This window comes from Anolis carolinensis, chromosome 3, assembly GCF_035594765.1.
Source record: "Anolis carolinensis isolate JA03-04 chromosome 3, rAnoCar3.1.pri, whole genome shotgun sequence".
NCBI lineage: Eukaryota > Metazoa > Chordata > Lepidosauria > Squamata > Dactyloidae > Anolis > Anolis carolinensis.
Window position 1 is genome coordinate 50,185,770 of NC_085843.1, and position 19,042 is coordinate 50,204,811.

The 19,042-nt window shown below is 38.2% G+C and overlaps 1 protein-coding gene across 2 annotated transcripts; it reads left to right on the forward strand.

The window, feature by feature from the left end:
• Positions 1–687: 687 nt before the first annotated feature.
• Positions 688–14,215, forward strand: tagln3 (transgelin 3). Of its 2 annotated transcripts, none has more exons than XM_008107765.3 (5): positions 688–1,003; positions 1,351–1,532; positions 2,606–2,780; positions 6,705–6,807; positions 11,990–14,215. In XM_008107765.3, exons 2-5 carry the CDS (start codon positions 1,353–1,355, stop codon positions 12,129–12,131), a joined length of 600 nt encoding a protein of 199 aa, XP_008105972.1. In that variant the 5' UTR covers positions 688–1,003; positions 1,351–1,352; the 3' UTR covers positions 12,132–14,215. The 2 variants fall into 2 exon arrangements, with proteins under 2 accessions (XP_008105972.1, XP_003219186.1); XM_003219138.4 differs by having other exon boundaries at positions 700–1,008.
• Positions 14,216–19,042: the final 4,827 nt, after the last annotated feature.

Genomic DNA, 19,042 nt, shown 5'->3' on the forward strand with positions numbered 1-19,042 from the left:
GGGGTGAGAAGGGCGGAATATAAATACTGTAAATAAATAAATACATAAATACCTTGGCCTGACTCTGAAGAGTTGATATGACCTCCATTCAGAAATGCAGCATTTCATGCTAAAGGCAGTTTAGTGTATGCCAGAACTCAAAAATTTCCATAGCTCAAGAATTTGAAATCTGTGCAGCTCTGCATTGCAGGATGTTGCCCAGAAGTCAAAAGTAGAGGGAAACCTGCCTGGCTTTGACCTAAGACAACCTTCTGAACACTTAAATATTTATTGCACTTCTGGTACATTTCTCTTCTCAAGGCTAGAAAAAGCACTTTGTTTGCAGCAGACTCTGGTTTGTCTTAAGTGTAAAGTGGGGAGGGCAATACATGTAATCTTGAAAGTATTTTTAACAGCAATTTTCTTGGGTGCTATGACAACGACTGCAGCAGCGTAATGCAGAATGGAATGACAACCTTAAAAAGTAGAGAATGACAGCAGCAATCTGTGTGAAGGAACACGTCATAGCATATTGAAATCAAATTTGTACTCATGCCTGAATCCTACACACTGCACTCCATCAATGCATTGAGGAAAGGGATTGCAATTTACATACAACTAATGCTCAAATCAGTTGGTAGATTTTAAGGGTTCTACAAGATTCCTCCTTTCCCCCTCTCTCCCTCTTTTAATACACAGCTATATCTCTTTAAAAATGGCTGGGATGACTAGGACTCCTTTGCTGCCTATGACACAGTAGGAGGACCTCTTTGACAGCACTTAGCAACGCCCCTGCTTTGACCCTCCTCATCTGTGAGGAAAATCAAATCAATACCCTCTTCTTCAAATCACGATGCTCTCGCAGCAGCAGCAGTACCAGGAGCGGCAGAAGACTGCAGTAGCTGACTCTGACTCTTCTTAAATTTTGCCAGCATCTCTCTCGCTTCGATGATCTCCACATTTCTGAACTTAGATCATTGCTGAGGAGTCCTGCGCGTCTGTCACCGAAAGGATCTTCTACATTGTCCTGTATTACATCTTTTTGTTCTTTAGAAAATAAATCTCTTTGGATTTGCTGGCTATTGGAATGTTAATCTGAGATGCTTAGATCTCTTCCTAGCAACAAAATTCATTAGCAGTCTCTGCAATGCTTTCTTGTTTCACACACAATCTTAAAATATTCAGCATGATGTAAAAGACTGAATTCTGATTTTTAAAAAATATTTGGAACTTGTTTTGGAACGTATGTGGGAGGCGCTGAACTTCCTTTTCAGGATGTTTTGAATAGATGCTTAATAACGGATGGTCAGTGATGTGCATCTCTTTGCAAATTAAATAAAGTGGGATATGTGTGTTTTTTCTTCTTCATAGAAATGGCCAACAGAGGACCGAGCTATGGCTTAAGCCGGGAAGTTCAGGAGAAGATTGAACAGAAGTATGACCCAGAACTGGAGAGTCGGCTGGTAGACTGGATTATTATACAGTGTGGTGAAAATATAGAGCACCCTCCACCCGGAAGGCAACATTTTCAGAAATGGTTAATGGATGGAACAGTAAGTAACAGTCTGATGTTATATCTCTAATAGCCATATTTGAAAGCAGCAAATGTTTTCTATCCACAGATGTATTTGCCAAAGCAAATCAATAACTATGATACTCTGGTCCTAACTGCTTGGATGTAAATCCTATATAAATCTTTAAGCAATCGAGAAATGCTTTAGAACTGGAATGAACTCTATGTTGTCCTCTCCCAGTGTGTGATAGTTGTTGCTGTTATTGTTGTTGCTGTTGTCAAGTTCATTTCTATAAACTGCCTTTCCCTATCTAGAACCTAAAACAAAGATTAATGTATTTGAAAACAATTGCTTATTGTGACCGATAGCTTTAGAATGAATACTGGGCATATGCATGTAGAGCCAGATGGGAGGATGGTTATGTAATATGGTAATTATAGATTACCTTGTCTCTGACAATTACAACACATTATTTTTAAAAGATAAGCTTTTAAATATCTGGAATTTTTCTTTTAAAAAAAGTTATCCCTCTTATTTAAGAAAACAATATACAAACCTATACTTATGCCACAGTTCTGATCTCTTGTTGCAAAGATTGACCATTCTGAAGGCTTTAAAAGCAGTTTATTTTTTTAATAAATAAGCAAAAGAAGATGCTGTCCTCGATGTAGAAGATGTAAGACTTGCATTTGATCGGAGTCTGTACCACTGTGCTTTTTAACAGCATATTAATTAATACCACTTCCAGTTAGGCTTGGGTTGTGTTTGCCTCTCCCACGCAACTGTCAATTGTTATATAACCTTTAGCGAATGATTGGATTTTGTTCGCTCGAGTACATCCATGCATGGTTGGTCCAGCTGTGGAAATGAAAGCTTTGGCTAGGATATTTTATTTCCTTTTTGTTTGTTAAGAATTATTCTCAATGGTATAAATTTCAAATGCATATATGTGTACACAAATGTATTTATTTATGAGAAATATTTCCTCTTCGATTTGAATCAAAGCAGCAGCCACATTGTAAACTAAATAACATGCACATATTTGTCGTTAGTGAACTGGAACTAATTGATTTTTGTTCCTTTCAATCCTGTTTCTATCTTTAATCTCCCAGCTGCTGTGCAAGTTAATAAACAATTTACATCCCAAGGGAAAAGAACCCATTCCAAAGATCACAGAATCAAAGATGGCTTTCAAGCAAATGGAGCAAATTTCCCACTTTCTGAAAGCTGCAGAAATCTATGGTGTACGAACAACAGATATTTTCCAGACAGTGGATTTATGGGAAGGTACACATATCTCTTATGCATGATCTTGCACTGAAACGACAACTGCCTTTTGTATAATATGTCACTCAAATGGATGTTAAAATTGATTTCTCTAAGGGAAAAAATCCCTAATGTCATTATCTTTCTGTCCTGTTTATGTTGTCTACATTTTTCTCATTATTATTCTCTGAGACATTTTTATTATTCCAGGGGCTGCTTGCTAATACATAAGTGATAAATATAGTTGTTTGACAGAAACACAAACATCTAAAGAAAATTACAACTGGATAATTTTTTCAGTACAAATAGCAATCTGTGATACAAAAATTATTAGTTCCCAGAAATTTATAAGACAAGCAATAGCCATTCAGGCTTGAGGGTGGCTACAAAGAATAGAGGTAAACCTTTGAATTAGGTTTAAATTAGGACTACTAGGCATGAATCTACATTGTTTTGTTTCACTTGTAAAGAGATGGGACCTTACTAATTAACCATATAATATTTTTCTAACCTCCCCCCTTGATATTTTATTTCCACACCTTTTATAATCTTTTCTGTTTTGAAATATTTCCATTTTGTATCTAAATTACTTGTGCACATTGCTTCTGAAATAATATATTGAAATAACCCTCAGGGTAGCACATTAAGAAATCATAAAATGGCATCATTTGTGATAATCTTGGTTGTCACTTAAGCCATGAATTGCATGGCAGATAATTAGACAAACTATGGATGGTCTTCTGTACTTCCAGTGTTTTCCCCTCCTGCTCCTTTGTTGTCTTCTTGTTCATGGTGAGCAACTGGAGATACAAGCCAGGGACAAGATAAAAAATTGTACATGGACGTCATGGCAAATCATGGTTTAATCAAGGCAAAGTTTATAGGCTTACTAGAAACCATGGCCTAAATTCAATTTTAATTCCCAATTAAAGAGCATTCATTTAATCAATGGGAACTTGGAAAGTCAACATTTATGTACCATTGATTCAATCAGTCTATTCTGATTAAGATTCACAGTTGGTTTTAGGCTGAAAGGCTGATGTTATGGCTTTGATGGATTAGCAACCATGACTTGTTAGCAGAGGTAGATCATCACATCACAACAAAACAGAATCCAAGGGCCCACACCATGACCTATCTTGACATTTTAATGTTATGTTGTTATTAGATATCATCAATAAGGGTTTAGCTTAGGGTGACTCTATGAATGAAAGATCTCCATGTGTGTTTTGGCCATCAGCAATCCTGCTCAAGTCTTGCAAATTCATGATCAAGACTTCCTTATCTTATGTGGTCTTCTTCTTTTCCTACTGCCTTTCACTTTATCAGGCATCTATTTAAACAGGTCATGTCATCTCATGAGGTGTTGAAAGTATGATAACCTCAGTTAAATCATTTTGGCTTTTAGCGAGAGTTCAAGCTTGATTTGCTGTCAGACTCATTTATTTGCCTCTTTGACAATCTGTGGTATCTGCAGATTTTCCTCCAGCACCACATTTTAAATGTGTTGTTTTTCTTCGTGTCAGCTTTTTTCACTGATCAATTTTCCCAATCATACATAGACATGAGAAATAATATAGTATGACAGATTCTGGTTTTGGATAACATTGTCATTATGCATAGGAAACCATGGTGACCTTGATTTGATGTCTAAACACTGATGTTCCCACTGGAAAATTTACTGGCAAACTATAAGTCTTTCTTTCAATATCTTACGGATTATGGGAGTATTCCTCTTAGCATTAAGAAAACCAATCCAAGTGATTGATCATATAATTTAAAAACTCAAAAGAGTAACTTTAACTGGCACAAGTTCTTATTTGGACTACATTTTAAAAACAAAAACATGCCTGCAGTATCTTGAATGTTCATCATTTGATTTAGCAGCTAGACTAGATTTTATGCAGTGCATAATTCCAAATACCATCCAGTGAGAATCTATCAGAAAAGTGGCCACATTAAAACTCTCTTCATGCCTGATGTTTTTCTTACATGAAGTTAATCTCCATGTAGGAAAAAGCATGTGTGCTGCAGCTGTTCAATCCATGAACATGAGTCAAATTCTTGCAACCCATTGTATGAAAACAAGTCTTGCAAACAACTTATTTGTTTTTCTGTTTCCTTCTTTCCTTTGGATTCCTCTCAGTCTTCTTCATTTCGAACAAGCAATCAGCAAAGCTTCTGTTTCTTCCTTTGTGCACACATTTTATTTCCAATTAGATTATAAGCCTGCAGGCTTGTCTAACCCATTTACTGTTCTTTTTCTATACAAAGTACATTTATAGATATAAAATGATTATCATGGACAGGAAGAAGTGAGAGAACTTCATCTAAAAGCCTAGCAGGATGGGGCCATTGCTCTGAGGGGAGATGGAAAAAGCAGTCTGTGCTCCCTGCTGCTGAAGTCATTCCCCCTTCTTGTCTTTATGGGACAGCTGGCACCCACAGAAGAAAAATACCTGATGCCAGCTCCTCCATGAAGAGATGCTGATCAGAAATTATGATTCTTAGAATCAAATCTATGAGTAATGTTTTCTTATAGAGCTTGCAAGAGAAGCAAATAATATATTGATTCACCATACCTAACTTGGAATTGTGAGGTCACATTGAGTTAATCTATTGGGATAGCAATTTCCCAACTTAATTTGCAATTTGTAGTGTGTAAAGCAGAGATAGCATGCTGGGTTGAGAAAGATCTCTACCAGTGCCTTAAAGTAATAATTTTTCATGCTTTTATTCCAGCAAGAGCAGCTAATTTTGATGTTGATGTTATGTTCTTATATGTTTTCAATAATTGCAATGGTTCTATTTTACGTTATGTTAATTTGACCTATGTACTATTTTTTGTATTGTTTTAACTGTTACCTGCTCTAAGCCACCCTGAGTCCCTTCCGGGAGAGAGGGCAGAATATAAATAAAACAACAACAACAACAACTACTACTACTACTACTACTACTACTACTTCTTCTTCTTCTTCTTCTTCTTCTTCTTCTTCTTCTTCTTCTTCTTCTTCTTCTTCTTCTTCTTCTTCGTGAACCTGTGTGACCAGGGAGACAATAAGTAACCCTACTCTTTCTTCTGTATGTTCATTAGCTGACAGCAACAGGGGGTTTGCTACAGTGTCTAACAGTTCCCACAATACTGATTCCAATAATACCCCACCCCTCATATTCCACTGTAGACATGAGGGGAAGGGGTGGCCTCATGAACTAGAGTTCAATGCTTGTCTACCAAGACCTGTTAAGAACAATACACAAGTCTAAGTCAACTGTCTCATGCCGAGCTTTGCATAGGTGAGAGATGCTTGGAGGTAGCAGCAAGTTGTTAAGGGAAGGAGCCTTCTATGCATCTACTAAGCTAGCATGCTGCCTTCAATTGCAGTAGAGAATGCTTTCACCAAAATTGTTGAAAAATTCACTAACTGACAGTCCCATTGGTCTTGTACATGGAATGGTTGAGGTTTCACCTTCTTTTTCAGTTCAAATGAGAAACCATATTTGACTCACTTTGCTTTCTGGTAGGCCTTAAGGGTGCAGGCTACTACATACAACATGCTGCAACATGGAGTGGTTAGCCATGGATCTCATCAGTCATAGTTTTGGGAATATAGTTATGTGAATTGAGAAGAATGAAGATAGAAACTTCATGTAAAGTTGGATTCCCAGAATATTGAGAACCATCCCTCTTCTTATTCCTGTAATAGCGCTGAGTCCTCTTTGGGGTTGAGAAGGGTGGTATATAAATAATGGAAATTAATTAATTAATTAAGTGGCTCAGATAACATTGCTGATTCTGGTGTTACTCTGCAGCAAATCACTCAATAGTGTGCCTGGCATTCTGGGTGAGGGAAACATAAACTTTGGGGATTTTGGGATTAAATTGGTGTGTCCAGTAGGGCAGTCAAAAGTTTTTATAGTAAGGAGTGTTTCTCTCATCCTTTTTAGGGAAAGATATGGCTGCTGTGCAAAGAACCTTATTGGCTTTAGGCAGTGAAGCTGTCACAAGGGATGATGGATGTTACAAAGGGGATCCATCCTGGTTTCACAGGTAAAGATCTGTTTGACTGTTCTCTAGTATTGATAAAATGTGTTATTTTAAGGAAAGGATCATTATAGCATAGCCAATGGGGAAGGATTATTGGAGATGCAGATTAAACACATTTATTTTGTATTTCTACAAATAGCTATCAAAGGTTACCCTACATGGAATTGTTAATGTTCAGGAATTGGCAGGAAACAAGTATTTTTTTTTGCCAAAGAGATAGGTGTCCTGGCCAAATAAATTGCACATTATCTTTAAAAATCAAACCACAAATGTAAGACAAAACACATCTTTCTTAAAGAATTTGCCAGTTTTCTGTGGCACAGTAGGTATCCAAGTCCTTGGATTAGACTCCCCACATGCATATTTCTTCAAAAGAAACAGAGATGGAAGACATTTCAAAGATGGAGGGCATCATTTAGCCATTTCCCTGCTTGTGTAGGAAACCCACTTTTCCAGCATCCCATATAATGGTAATAGAATCTTAGAGTTGGAAAAACTGCGTGGGCTATCCAGTCCAACCTCCTGCCATGAAGGAAAGCACAATCAAAGTATCCCTGACAGATGGCCATCCAGCTTCTGTTTAAAACCCTCCAAGGAAGGAGCTTCCACCACACTCTGAGACATTGAGTTCCACTGTTGAACAGCTCTTATGGTTAGGAAGTTCTTCCTAATGTTCAAATGGAATCTCTTTTCCCCGCAATTTGATCCCATTGCTCTGAGTCCTAGTTTCCAGGGCAGCAGATAACAAGCCCGCTCCCTCTTCCTTATAATGAGGTTCAAAATCAGTTGTTTGTTCTAACATCATGGATTATCAATCAAAATTTATTAGATGACCCAAAGGCCATACATTTCTGCAGCCATTTCATGTAAGAACAAAAGTAAAAAGGAGTGAGATATGTGGCCTGTTCCTGAGACTCTCTCTAGTATTAATCTGAGAATAACTGTATAGAATAGATATTATACTATGCTCGCTGGCCTTTTTTAAAAGAACCTTTCCACAAAGTCAGTTGAATCCTGTATCTGTTCTGTTGAATTAAACCTTGGGGTAAGATGCTTGACAGCCCCTTTTTAGTGTCAAACCACATGTAGTTGCATCTGTGCACTTATTAACACAAAGAGAAAAACCTCTGCTATTGCCCAAAAAGCTTTAATATATTTCATTCTACTTTTATCTAATACATAGGTTCTGATGCTGCTGAAGTGTATTTCCCAGCATCCATCTCCCTTGGCTTCAGCCTGACAATGTTATCTTTCATGTAACAATGTTAGGAAAGTTCTGTTTTTCCTGATTGGATCAGTGCATTATTGTAAGAAAAGAGGAGTGATCAACCTGAAAATAACAGGGAGGAGGAGAAGGATTGCGGCAGTTGCTGTTTTAATGTTTCAGGCTTAGGCTAGTAGTAATTGACCTTAGGATTCAACAACACTTCAGGCTTAGGATAATTAAGTTTAGATTTCAGTAACTTTTGTATTAATTGAAGCAGAATAGCAAACCAGAAAGAGAGCAGTTTTGTACTTGGACACTTTCGTATATTGTGTAGGTAATCCTTAAGCTTTTCCTGTCCTGTTTATCAAGCTTGCATATCTCAAAAGCATGCTGTTACACCCCAATGCAGCGAGAGCACCGAAAACCAACACAGAGACCAATAACAATATAATATCTTTATTAAAGCAAATAAAGTTCCAAAAGGAAAAAAGCAGCAAAGTTGAATAAGCAATTGACATTTCAGAAAAGATCAAAATTAGTCCAATAAGTGAAAGTCTTGTGTCTAGTATTAGAGTCCAAAGTCCCAAAACCGAAACACACTCAAACTCGGCCCAAGTATTGAGTGGGGAAAAAGGATCAAAGAGGCAATAAGAGTTCTCTGGAGTAAATGTCCAAAAGCAGGATTTCAAAGCAAGGCAGGAACTAGATGAACAGGAGCTGAAATGCAGTCCAAACTTGGGCAGGGAGGTAGACCGGCGCCCGGACTGTTCAAGAGGAGCGCACCTTCAGGTTGCTTGAATTCCAGGAGCTAGAGATGATGTTGCTTTCCAGTCAGAAGTAAAGTTGACACCGCAAAGTAAAGTTCTCAGCGCAACACTTTTATTGAACTTCATAAGCTCCCCCTATCCAGGTGCCTGACTCCCTAAAACTTCCCAAGAGAACTGAGCTTGTCACAGTCACCATGCCAGATGTCTAACTCCCAAATTCTTCCCAAGAGAACAGGATTTAGCCATAGTCTCCACGCTCCACTAATCTGGCGCTTCTCCGCAAACTTTGACTTTGCGATCTTTCTGTTTGTACAAATGCCCTACGATCAAACACTAAACCTTCCGGAGAATCTGGGAGAGCCGGCACAGTTTCAAGGGCATCCTTAATTGGCTCTGGCTCGGAGATGTCAACATGAGGCATCTGGAAAGGAGTTGAATCTTGCTGACATGGAAAAAAAACCCAAGTCTTCTTCGTCCTGGACAGTAATGGCCACGGGGTCAGGGGCCAAAGGTGCCCTAGGCATCACACATGCACTATTTTGTAGAATAGGGATGGACAACTTCAATGGATGCAGGGACCACTTTTCTGACCCAGAACCTTTCCAAGAGCTAAACATATTGCTCCACATGCCCAGACATCCATTCACTCAAAGGTGATCAGAAGTCTACCCGTAATTTTGAGAAATTGGTACCATTATGCAGTGCAATTGGCTACTGCTGGAGACTTTCAAGAAAGGTTTGATTTAGGGGAATCTGTGTGTGTGTGTGTGTTACGGGTAGAAAATCATCGTGAAGGGTTTGCATGTAGTGACAACCTCATCAGACAGGGCATATTTTGGAGGCAATGCTGGTTCCTCTTTAGCTTTCCAACAGAGCCTGCTGGCTCCCGTTCCATGATGTACAGCTACTTCCAGAAGGGCTCTATTGTGAAATTAAAGAGGAACCAGCATATGCTGCTATGGTAGCAACATGGAAGGCTTCCCATGTTACACTAGGATCTATGGGGGAAGCTAGGTGGTGGACGCTTCCCCCTGTGAGATGAGAGGAGCCAGGCAAATTTGATGAGGTCATGAGAGTTGCAAATTGCCTTCACATGGAAAACATACACATGCTTGGAAGTGTTGCTAAGGATGTTGTTCAGATGTAGGCAATTGGGAAACAGGAAGCAGAACTTGCAGTAAAATCTTGCTTTTTAAACATAAGTGAAGTGTATGATTTGAATTAAATGAAGATTTAATAGGTAATCAGCGGTGTTTCATGGTTTCCATGACAGTGGAGCAATGAATCAGTTCTAGCTTTTAGTCAACACTATGAGTCACCTGAGTAGGTTCGATGCATTTTATAGCTGATTTAATGTGCATACTGAAATCTAGAAAGAATTCACTGTTCCAATGATGTGGAAGCCACAAAATACCATCATTAAAAAGACCTGCAGGCCCTAACATTTATTTCATTCCAATATTCAAGCAAAATGGACTGGAAAAAGAAACCCACATAAAATGGAGTGTCAACCTAAATCTGAAAGGTTAAATTTTGTTCACAAATGTGCTTTTTTAGAACAAGGAATACGGAAATTGAAAGTGTTTGTTTGGAAAGAACCTGAAGTAATTGACTGATTGGGTAAAAAAAACTCCTTATTGTGGGGTTTATTTTGACTCCATTAGATAACCTTTGAGATTTGTGATCAAGCTTATGTATTTATATGGCCTAAAAGCATTTCTATAGCATTATAGGCTTTTTCAAATATCTTATAGCTGCCTCAGGATAATGGGAATACCCAGATTTTTAGGATCAGCAAACCAAAGTGTCAGAATTCCAGGTCAATGTAGGATGGTCAATTTTTCTGAAGAAATCTTGCCAGAATTAGCATTTTATGCATTTTGTTAAACCAGTTTCTGGGACAATGGTGCTCAGTATTGTACATTCTTGCCTTAATCTGGCACATCATTTGGGCATCTACTTAAGTGTTTTGTTGGACAGTGTCCAGGTTACTTAAGATCTCAGCCACTGGAAAAGCGTTATATTGATTTGGCTGGAATAACCCTTTCCCTGTCTCTATTCTGTGGTTATGGCTAATGCATCAGTAGCAGAATTCCAAGGTGATCTGCTTTTTTATCTCCAGGATTGCTGCTGAGAAAACCATGAATAGGAAACACTTTTTTAAAAAATTCAGATTTAATAATGCTCTTGATCATTTGTTCTTTGCTAGACTTGATATGGGTGCCTATGGCTACAAATATATTCCATGACACATCTGGACTAAAAGTATGGAATCCACCCCCCTCAGACACACAATTGATGATGGTAACCTTCCAAAATATTTCAGTTCATTGAGGAAAGCAATTTGTCTGAGGTTTTAAGGGAGTGATGGGTTCTGGAAACTTGATTTAACTTTATGAGATGTCTGGGGTTTTTCTGTTTCTTCTTGCTTTTAAAAACTTTTTAACAAGACATACACCATTTATAGCTTCATGGCGCTCTGCAGATTCTTACCATCTGTGTTTCTAAAATGCATTGAGAGTGTCATGTTCCATAAAGTTACTCCCAAGACATTCTGGGAAGTCTGTTAGTTAGAAATTGTGAAATCGCTTTCTGCCCTGTAACCACAATGGTGGTTTGTCAAATGTTTCAAAAGAAAGGGGAAATTGAGAAAAGGTTGAATATCTTGAGGTTACGTATGTTAAGTAGCAAGCCCATGAACACGGGGATGCCTCCTCCTGCTCCAAATCATTAGAAAATTGTCCTTCAAGGGGAAAATGTTTTGAGGAAACCTTTTTACCCAGCCTTATTTCAAGAGAGAAGGAAATAAAAGCACATACCAACTAAATCTATGGGGATATTAACATTGACCATTTATTGCAATTTCAAATCAGTATTGAAGAAAGTAGTTTTGCTGTGCAAATGATTACATAGGACATACTGGAACTAGTTTAAGGCTTAAATGGTTTATACACAAACCGCAGAGCACTGATGCACATTATCGGCTTTTTTGCCATAATTGTGCATTTTTGTGGGCATTTGTTATCTGGTCAATGTAGCTTGATAACAAGTTCATTAAAGGGTCAGTGTAGATGGATCATACATAAATATTTTAATTTTGCTCATTTTTTAAATCTATGCATAGCCTTTCATTGAAACCAGAATTTTATGATGGAGAACCAACAGAATAACAACCAACACATTAACTTAACAAATCCCATCTTTTTCACAGAAAAGCACAGAGGAACCAGCGAGGGTTTTCAGAAGAGCAACTTCGTCAAGGACAGAACGTCATCGGCCTCCAAATGGGGAGTAACAAGGGAGCATCCCAGTCTGGGATGACTGGATATGGCATGCCAAGACAGATCATATAGGTTATCCCACCAATAACACTCACTCACACAATCTATAGCATGGCCTGACTTGGAAAAATAGCTACTTAATGTTCATGCTGAAATCTGCTTCTACTTTTTTCCTCTAAGATTTTTGGATCTACTTATATATTTTTCAGCTGCGACCTTTCAACCTAAAATGTGGATCTATGTGCTTGTTGCGTACCAGCTCACACAGCATGCTGGTACCATATAATGTTTATTTTGAACTATGCAAAGAATATTTTTCTGTATTTATTTGCAAATTTGTTACCTTCTGTACCTGTGTCTTATTGAACTTGCTCTTGCACCTATATTATCTTGTTCTCCACTCTGCTTACAGAATATTTCCATCTCTTAAAAATAAAATTAAAAAGGAGGGTGGGTGGGAAAGAATTGAGAGATGCACTCTGGGAAAAAAATACAAACGTAGCATAGGCATGTCCCTGAACCTGGAAAAGTTACTTTTTGGACTACAGCTCCTTGAATTCTTCAGTCAACATGGTGGATGGTCATGTTGTCCAGGGATCTGTGGGAGCTATAGTACAGAAAAAATGACACTCACAAGCTTTCTTATGTTTTGGGTTGTTCTGAAGGGTAAGTAGAGATAATGTGCTTCACAGTACTTGATACATGGGGCCTAAATACCTTAAAGGCACCAGATACTATATTTAGATGGGAAAGCACCAAGAAATACCAGATTCTGTAGGCTGTATTTCAAAACCAGTCTTGAGTTTTCTTTGTCTAAGAAAACCTTGTAAAATTCATTTGGTTGTGATGATGTTAAAGGCAACTTGAAGGCACATACACTCCTGATACATGGAACTCTAGACAAGTCATTGATTGGAACTGCAGTGGAGATGAAGGTGGAACTGATGTTCAAAGATACAAATTAACCCTTCAGCACAAATTTTTAGGCAGTTTGGCTAAGTTATCCCACCACTGCAAAAGTTGGACTTAGTGGCAGCTTATAAAAGTAAGACTAACTGGTCTGAAGAAGAAACCCAGAAAGACTACTTCATAAGTGGAAACAGGAAGAAGATGTTAACATGCAAGTTCATGAAAACAGAACTTAGATTTTATGGTTAGTCCCAATTAAAGGACTCCAATAGATCAACACTTATGTAAGTTCCATTACTTAACTACATCTACTATATTTGTTGAGGCTAAAAGTTATCTTTGATCTAAAGAACACCAGGCAGCATATGTGACTTTTTTGCCATAAGAATATGTGAGAATATCTGTCATTCAATGAGATTTGATGGTATCAAACTATGAACCTCTTCACACTGGCTTATTTTTGGTGGCTGTGATAGGTTTTTTCCACTTTTGCTACAGAGCCCGCCAGCTTCCATCACACACAGTAAAGGTACTCCTGGAGTGGCTCTGTGGCAAAAGTGTGTGTGTGTGGGGGGGGGGGGGGGGGACGACCCTGCTGCTGCAGCAGAAAAATGGCCATCGGCACACGATGGGAGGCTTCTCATCTTCCCATAAGGAAATCTGGGTTTAGCCAGCTTAAGGAGGCTTCCCTCCATGTGATGAGTTAGGGAGGAAGCTGGGATGATGTGGGGTGTGGGGCAACAGGTCCTCACACCCCCTGGGTGGGCTCCACTAACATGGCTGCAATTTGCAGCTATACTCGGTGAGTGTGGTGGCAGAGGTGAAGAGGCCCATTATAGCATAGAAGTGAGAGTCAGCCTGTGGAGCAATGTAATCCCATGGCCAGCTTTATGGATCTCAGAGCCTCTCATCCTCTCCATTTTTGAATTAACATTGAAGAAGCTTCCAGAAGACATGATTCACCTCTAAAACAAGCTACTTGCATCTTGTGTTATCTTCTCTGACATTTGTTTATAGCTTGGTGATTTTTTCTAAAACTGGAAATTAGCCCTCAGGAACTTCTGGAAATAATTGTTGAAAACTGGTAAAACTGGAGTGTACATATATTGATAGGAATTGACTTTGAGATGTTCCAATTGTAATCCCCTCCAGTGACTGTAGTACAACACCTCAGTTTTCAGATTTTAATTACATCTTTTTGCTCTATATTTGGATATCCTTTGTCATAAAGTGTTTTCTGTGTTAGAGATGCCATGGGTTTGCTTTGGACATTATTCAAGATTTTAAATGAGCTATATAAGGAGCTAGACCTATTATGGGGATAAGGTTCTAGGCCTTGACTATCCTTCTTTAAAATCTGGATTAAATCCCACAGCTGATTCACTACACACCTGACATGGAAGTGACCAGAAACACAATATTCTATCCATCTAACATGGCCTGATTTTTCCACTACTGCTGTATTTCAGTGGAAACTGCTGCTGATTAAAGAAAAAAACATTACATGGGATAATTTCATCACCACAGTTATCTTGGCTTCTCTACACATGCACAATACATATACTCTTGAATCTGTCTCTTACTAATAACTCGCAGAGATGTAGGCTTTAGATGGTAGGTGATGGTAATGATGATGATGACAACCTACCACATAATAAGGAACAGCTGATACTAACCACATGATCATAGATATCAAGTTTAGATATGTTCGGAAGCTGGCCCTCTGATCAAGTGGAATGCTACAGCTTCACCAGGTAGTAGAAGTTGACAGTGGCAGTGGCATCAAGATGTATCTAGCATGTGGCCTAGCCCTAATCTAGTTTTTTGCCATTGGTTGTAGTAGAAGATGTCAATCTGGTAATCTTTTGTACACAAAATAGGAAAGGGCACAATTTTTTCCTTAGTCTCAGGGCCCTTCCACACAGCCATATAACCCAGAATATTAAGGCAGAAAATCCCACAATAACTGCTTTGGATTGGGTTGTTAGCAAAGTCCAAACTTCCATATATTCCAGTTCAAAGCAGAAAATGTGAGATTTTATTCAGTTGTATGGAAGGGGCCTCAGAAAGCAAAATGCCTTGGTTGGATCCTGAATGCTCTACTGCCAAAAGCAGGTAGCAATGCAGTCCTGTCTTCAGTTGGATCTGTTCTGAGCTGAATGCCCATGTCAGCTCAACTTATTTTATCTGTACCGATAATTACGGTGGGCAGGAAATATAATATGCTGATATCCAAGTTACCTAGGCAAACAGCACAATTAGATTAGTCCTCAGAGACATTGAGATAATACACTATAATGAGCTGTAACTGAAAAAGAGGAATTGCATGATGAGAAAGAAGAGAAGACAGCAATCCATGTTGTGAGAGTTTCTTCCCTAGCAAATGAAATGTTTCAGGTTTTTTCCTATCATCACCTGTTATTAAAAAGCATGAGAAATTGTGTTAAAATTATCATCTTCAAGGCTTCCCTTTCACTCACTGTACAGTAACCTTTTCCCTCTGCATCATGTATTTCAAGCGCACATAACAATTCTTTTGAGGGCTGTAGGAACATAATGTTTATGAGGCCTGGCTCATGTGAATATTCAAGTCTCTCCTTATGTTTTTAGTTTTCAATTTTAAAGCAGGTAATACTTGGGGAAGCATCATTTCATTAAGTTCAATGGGACTATCCCTCCCACTGAAAGCCATGGAGAAGCTCCAATACACAGACCAAATCCCATTTAGCTTACATACAGGATGGGGAACTTCTTACCTAACCCTGAGTCCCTCCCATTAATAGGGTAGATTCCTTTCTATGGTTTTAATTTTCCATGGAGGGCAAGTGGCCCATGGAAGAAACCCAATATTATATTATCAATAAAAAGTAATCAGACATAATAGTGAGTTTCTAGATCTGCTTCATTATCTGCCTTATGGTTCCTTATAAGAGAGTCCTCCTCCATGGATTTTATTTGTGCTTCTTTAGCATCATGTTTCCTCTTATCAGAGAAAGAGATGTCTGAGGTCCTACACAGCTTGGGTCAAGGTTATCTGAAAGGCTGAAGTCAAATATCTTTAGGAGGTGCCTTCTCTTAGTCCCAAGAGGCACATGGACAGGGGAGAGATGTGAAAGAGGGGCTTCTTGGTTGCTGATCCATTTCTCTTTCAAGAGAGGCAAGGTTGGCTCCTCCCTGCTATGCTTCCATTGATAAGCAAACGTTTTTAAAATTCAGAATGGCTTCAGTTGGAGGGTGGTGTATTTTTTATTGATGTGTACTAAAATTACTTTGAATTCAATGATGTTTAATTTGTTTAATGGGGTTTCAATATTATAATGTTTTGTGGGTTTTTATTTTCTTTTTATATAATCACATTATGAGCAGCTTAGGAGTCCCAGATGTGGAGGTGGATTATAAATCAGAGCAGAGAAAGAAAAATAATAGATAAAGGCAGTTCTTAAATTTTCCATGTTCATTGAGCTGTACAGTTCAGTCAGTTCTGCTGAGCTGGAGAAGATTCCAAAGAGAGTTCCTGACTTAAGAAGATCCATCCCTAATGTCAGGCACCTACTTACTATCCTCACCTCCCATCTCCAGGCTTGGTCCCTTGTCACTGTTTTATGGAGATGCAGGTTCATCATCACTTATCCAGCATTCTGAAATGGGAACTACTCCAAAATATGAAATTGTCCACATGGTCAGCTGAACTAGTGACACCTTTGCTTTCCGATAGTTCAGTGTTCACAAACTTTGCTTTGTGCACAAGATCATTAAATTATTATATAAAATTTCCTTCAGAATATATGTATAAGGTGTATATGAAACATAAATACATTTTGTGTTCAACTGTTGGTCACATCTCCAAGATTATCTGCATACAAGCAAATACACATAAATAACCTGAAATCCAAAATACTTATTGTCCCAAATGTTTCTGATAAGAGACAGTCAACGTGTATGAAGAAGAATCTAAAGGTAAAATTATTGCTAAGATTCCATTGTTGGGCCAAAAATGGAAATGTAAGTTGAGTTATTGAATTCTTATTGGACAATATAATAAAACGAAGAAGCTTTCTGAAAATTTGATATTAAATATATTAAACTACTTGCATTTATTCACTTATCTCATATTCATTCATTTACTTTGTTTATATCTCACCTTCTCCTGAAATGGGAACCCAGGTGGCTTACAGCTTTATTTTTTATTCTGAAACAAAGTGTTCCTCAGGGTTGTTGTGTGTTTTCCAGGCTGTATGGCCATTTTCCAGAAGTATTCTCTCCTGATGTTTCACCCACATTTATAGCAGGCATCCTCAGAGGTTGTGAGGTATGCCTCACAACCTCTGAGGATGCCTGCCATAGATGTGGGTGAAATGTCACGAGAGAATATTTCTGGAACATGGCCATACAGCCCAGAAAACACACAACAACTCTATGATCCCGGTCATGAAAGCCTTTGACAACCCAAGTGTTCCTCATTTTCTTCCCTCACTGCATTCATTCTCTTCTCTTTTTATCTCCTCAGTTCTGAATCCATGTCAGTCTTTGAGTCAATTTGGTTTATTTATATTTAACATTTTGTCATAAAAGGATAAAATCGATATAAAAAGAATGAGTAAGCACTTACAATGGTATATAGATATTAGTCAATTAAAGATCCATGCCTAGGAATGTCCAAATGAATAGGTATGTTTCTATTAATTGATAGAATACATGCACTGCAACCATTAAGGAAAGGCCAGAGGATCTCATTCAAGGTTCAGTTTCAAAAATAGTCTCATTGGCCCTTTTGACTGATGGACAAGATCAAAAACAAAAAGATGGAACCAAAACTACTAGCATATTTTGCCTTTGGAGAGGCACATAATGTATTTTATAATAGGGAAAATGATTATACAAAAGCTACAAAACCAAGCAAAAAATCAAGAGACAGCAATAGACGATGGAAAAGGATCTAAAGCTCATAGAAGAGTCTCGGGAAGTCAGCACCAAACAAAATTAGATTTTTTCACTAGCCTTACTGTTGTATATTTAACTACTTTATCTTCTATTTTTATTATCTTTGTGTAAACTCTGTTTTTCCTTTTCTCCCCCCCCCCCCGACCCTCTTTGTTCCCAGTCCCCATTCTCTGCTTCCCTTTGCTCTTTTTGACTATCTCTCTTTTTCTTTTTCTAATCTATAATATTTTTAAAACTTATTAATTTTAGTTATTGTAATAAACCTTTAATAAAGATTTAAAAAGCTACAAAGCCTCTAAACAGTGGTTTCATGGGACAGAGGTGCATGTGAACACCTTAGGAGCAATCTCAAGCAATGAGCCCTCTTATACAAATGGAAGACTCTTGGTGTAATTTGAAGAGAACAGATACATGCTAACATCCCTGGATTATAGTCATTGAAACTCATACAACTTGATTTGGGTATATAAAATGTGATTGTAAACCTCATCATCCAAGCCTCCAGGCAGTCACACCACTGCTTAAAACTCTGCCTTTTAAAAAAAATAAATCGCAGTGAACTAAGCTTCTAGAAGTGTGATTCTCTCAAAAACTAAAAATTACCTCTTTTCGTTGAATATTATGTTTTGCTTGTGTATGTGTGGCCCCTAGAGCAAGCAGCCAAACCTGCTCATTTGCGACTAGTTTTGTCGGGTAATGAAAATGTCTAATATTTCCACTAAAGGTTCTATGTCCTGAGATGAACCAGAGTCAGATAGAGATAAGAACCCTTCCCCTTTCCTTACTCAGTGTGTTGTTGTGGTTTGGATATTGGACCAGCAGTCCAGAAAATGAGAAATCAATTCCCTGCTCAGCCAGAGAAATCCATTGGATGACCTTGGGCAAGTCACAATTCCTCTGTCCAAAATGAAGCCAATGGCAATTCCTCATCACCTCCTGCTACCAAGAAAAACCACATGATAGAGTCATCTTAGAGCTGCCATAACTTGACTTGAAGTACCTTGAAGGCACACAGCAGCAGTAGCAACAATTTCTTCTTAGAGATATCACATCAGGCAATCTAGGTCCAATAACACTGGCCAAAGAATTGGCATAAAAAGGGATTTTCCCCTATTAAAATGATTAGATTCCAT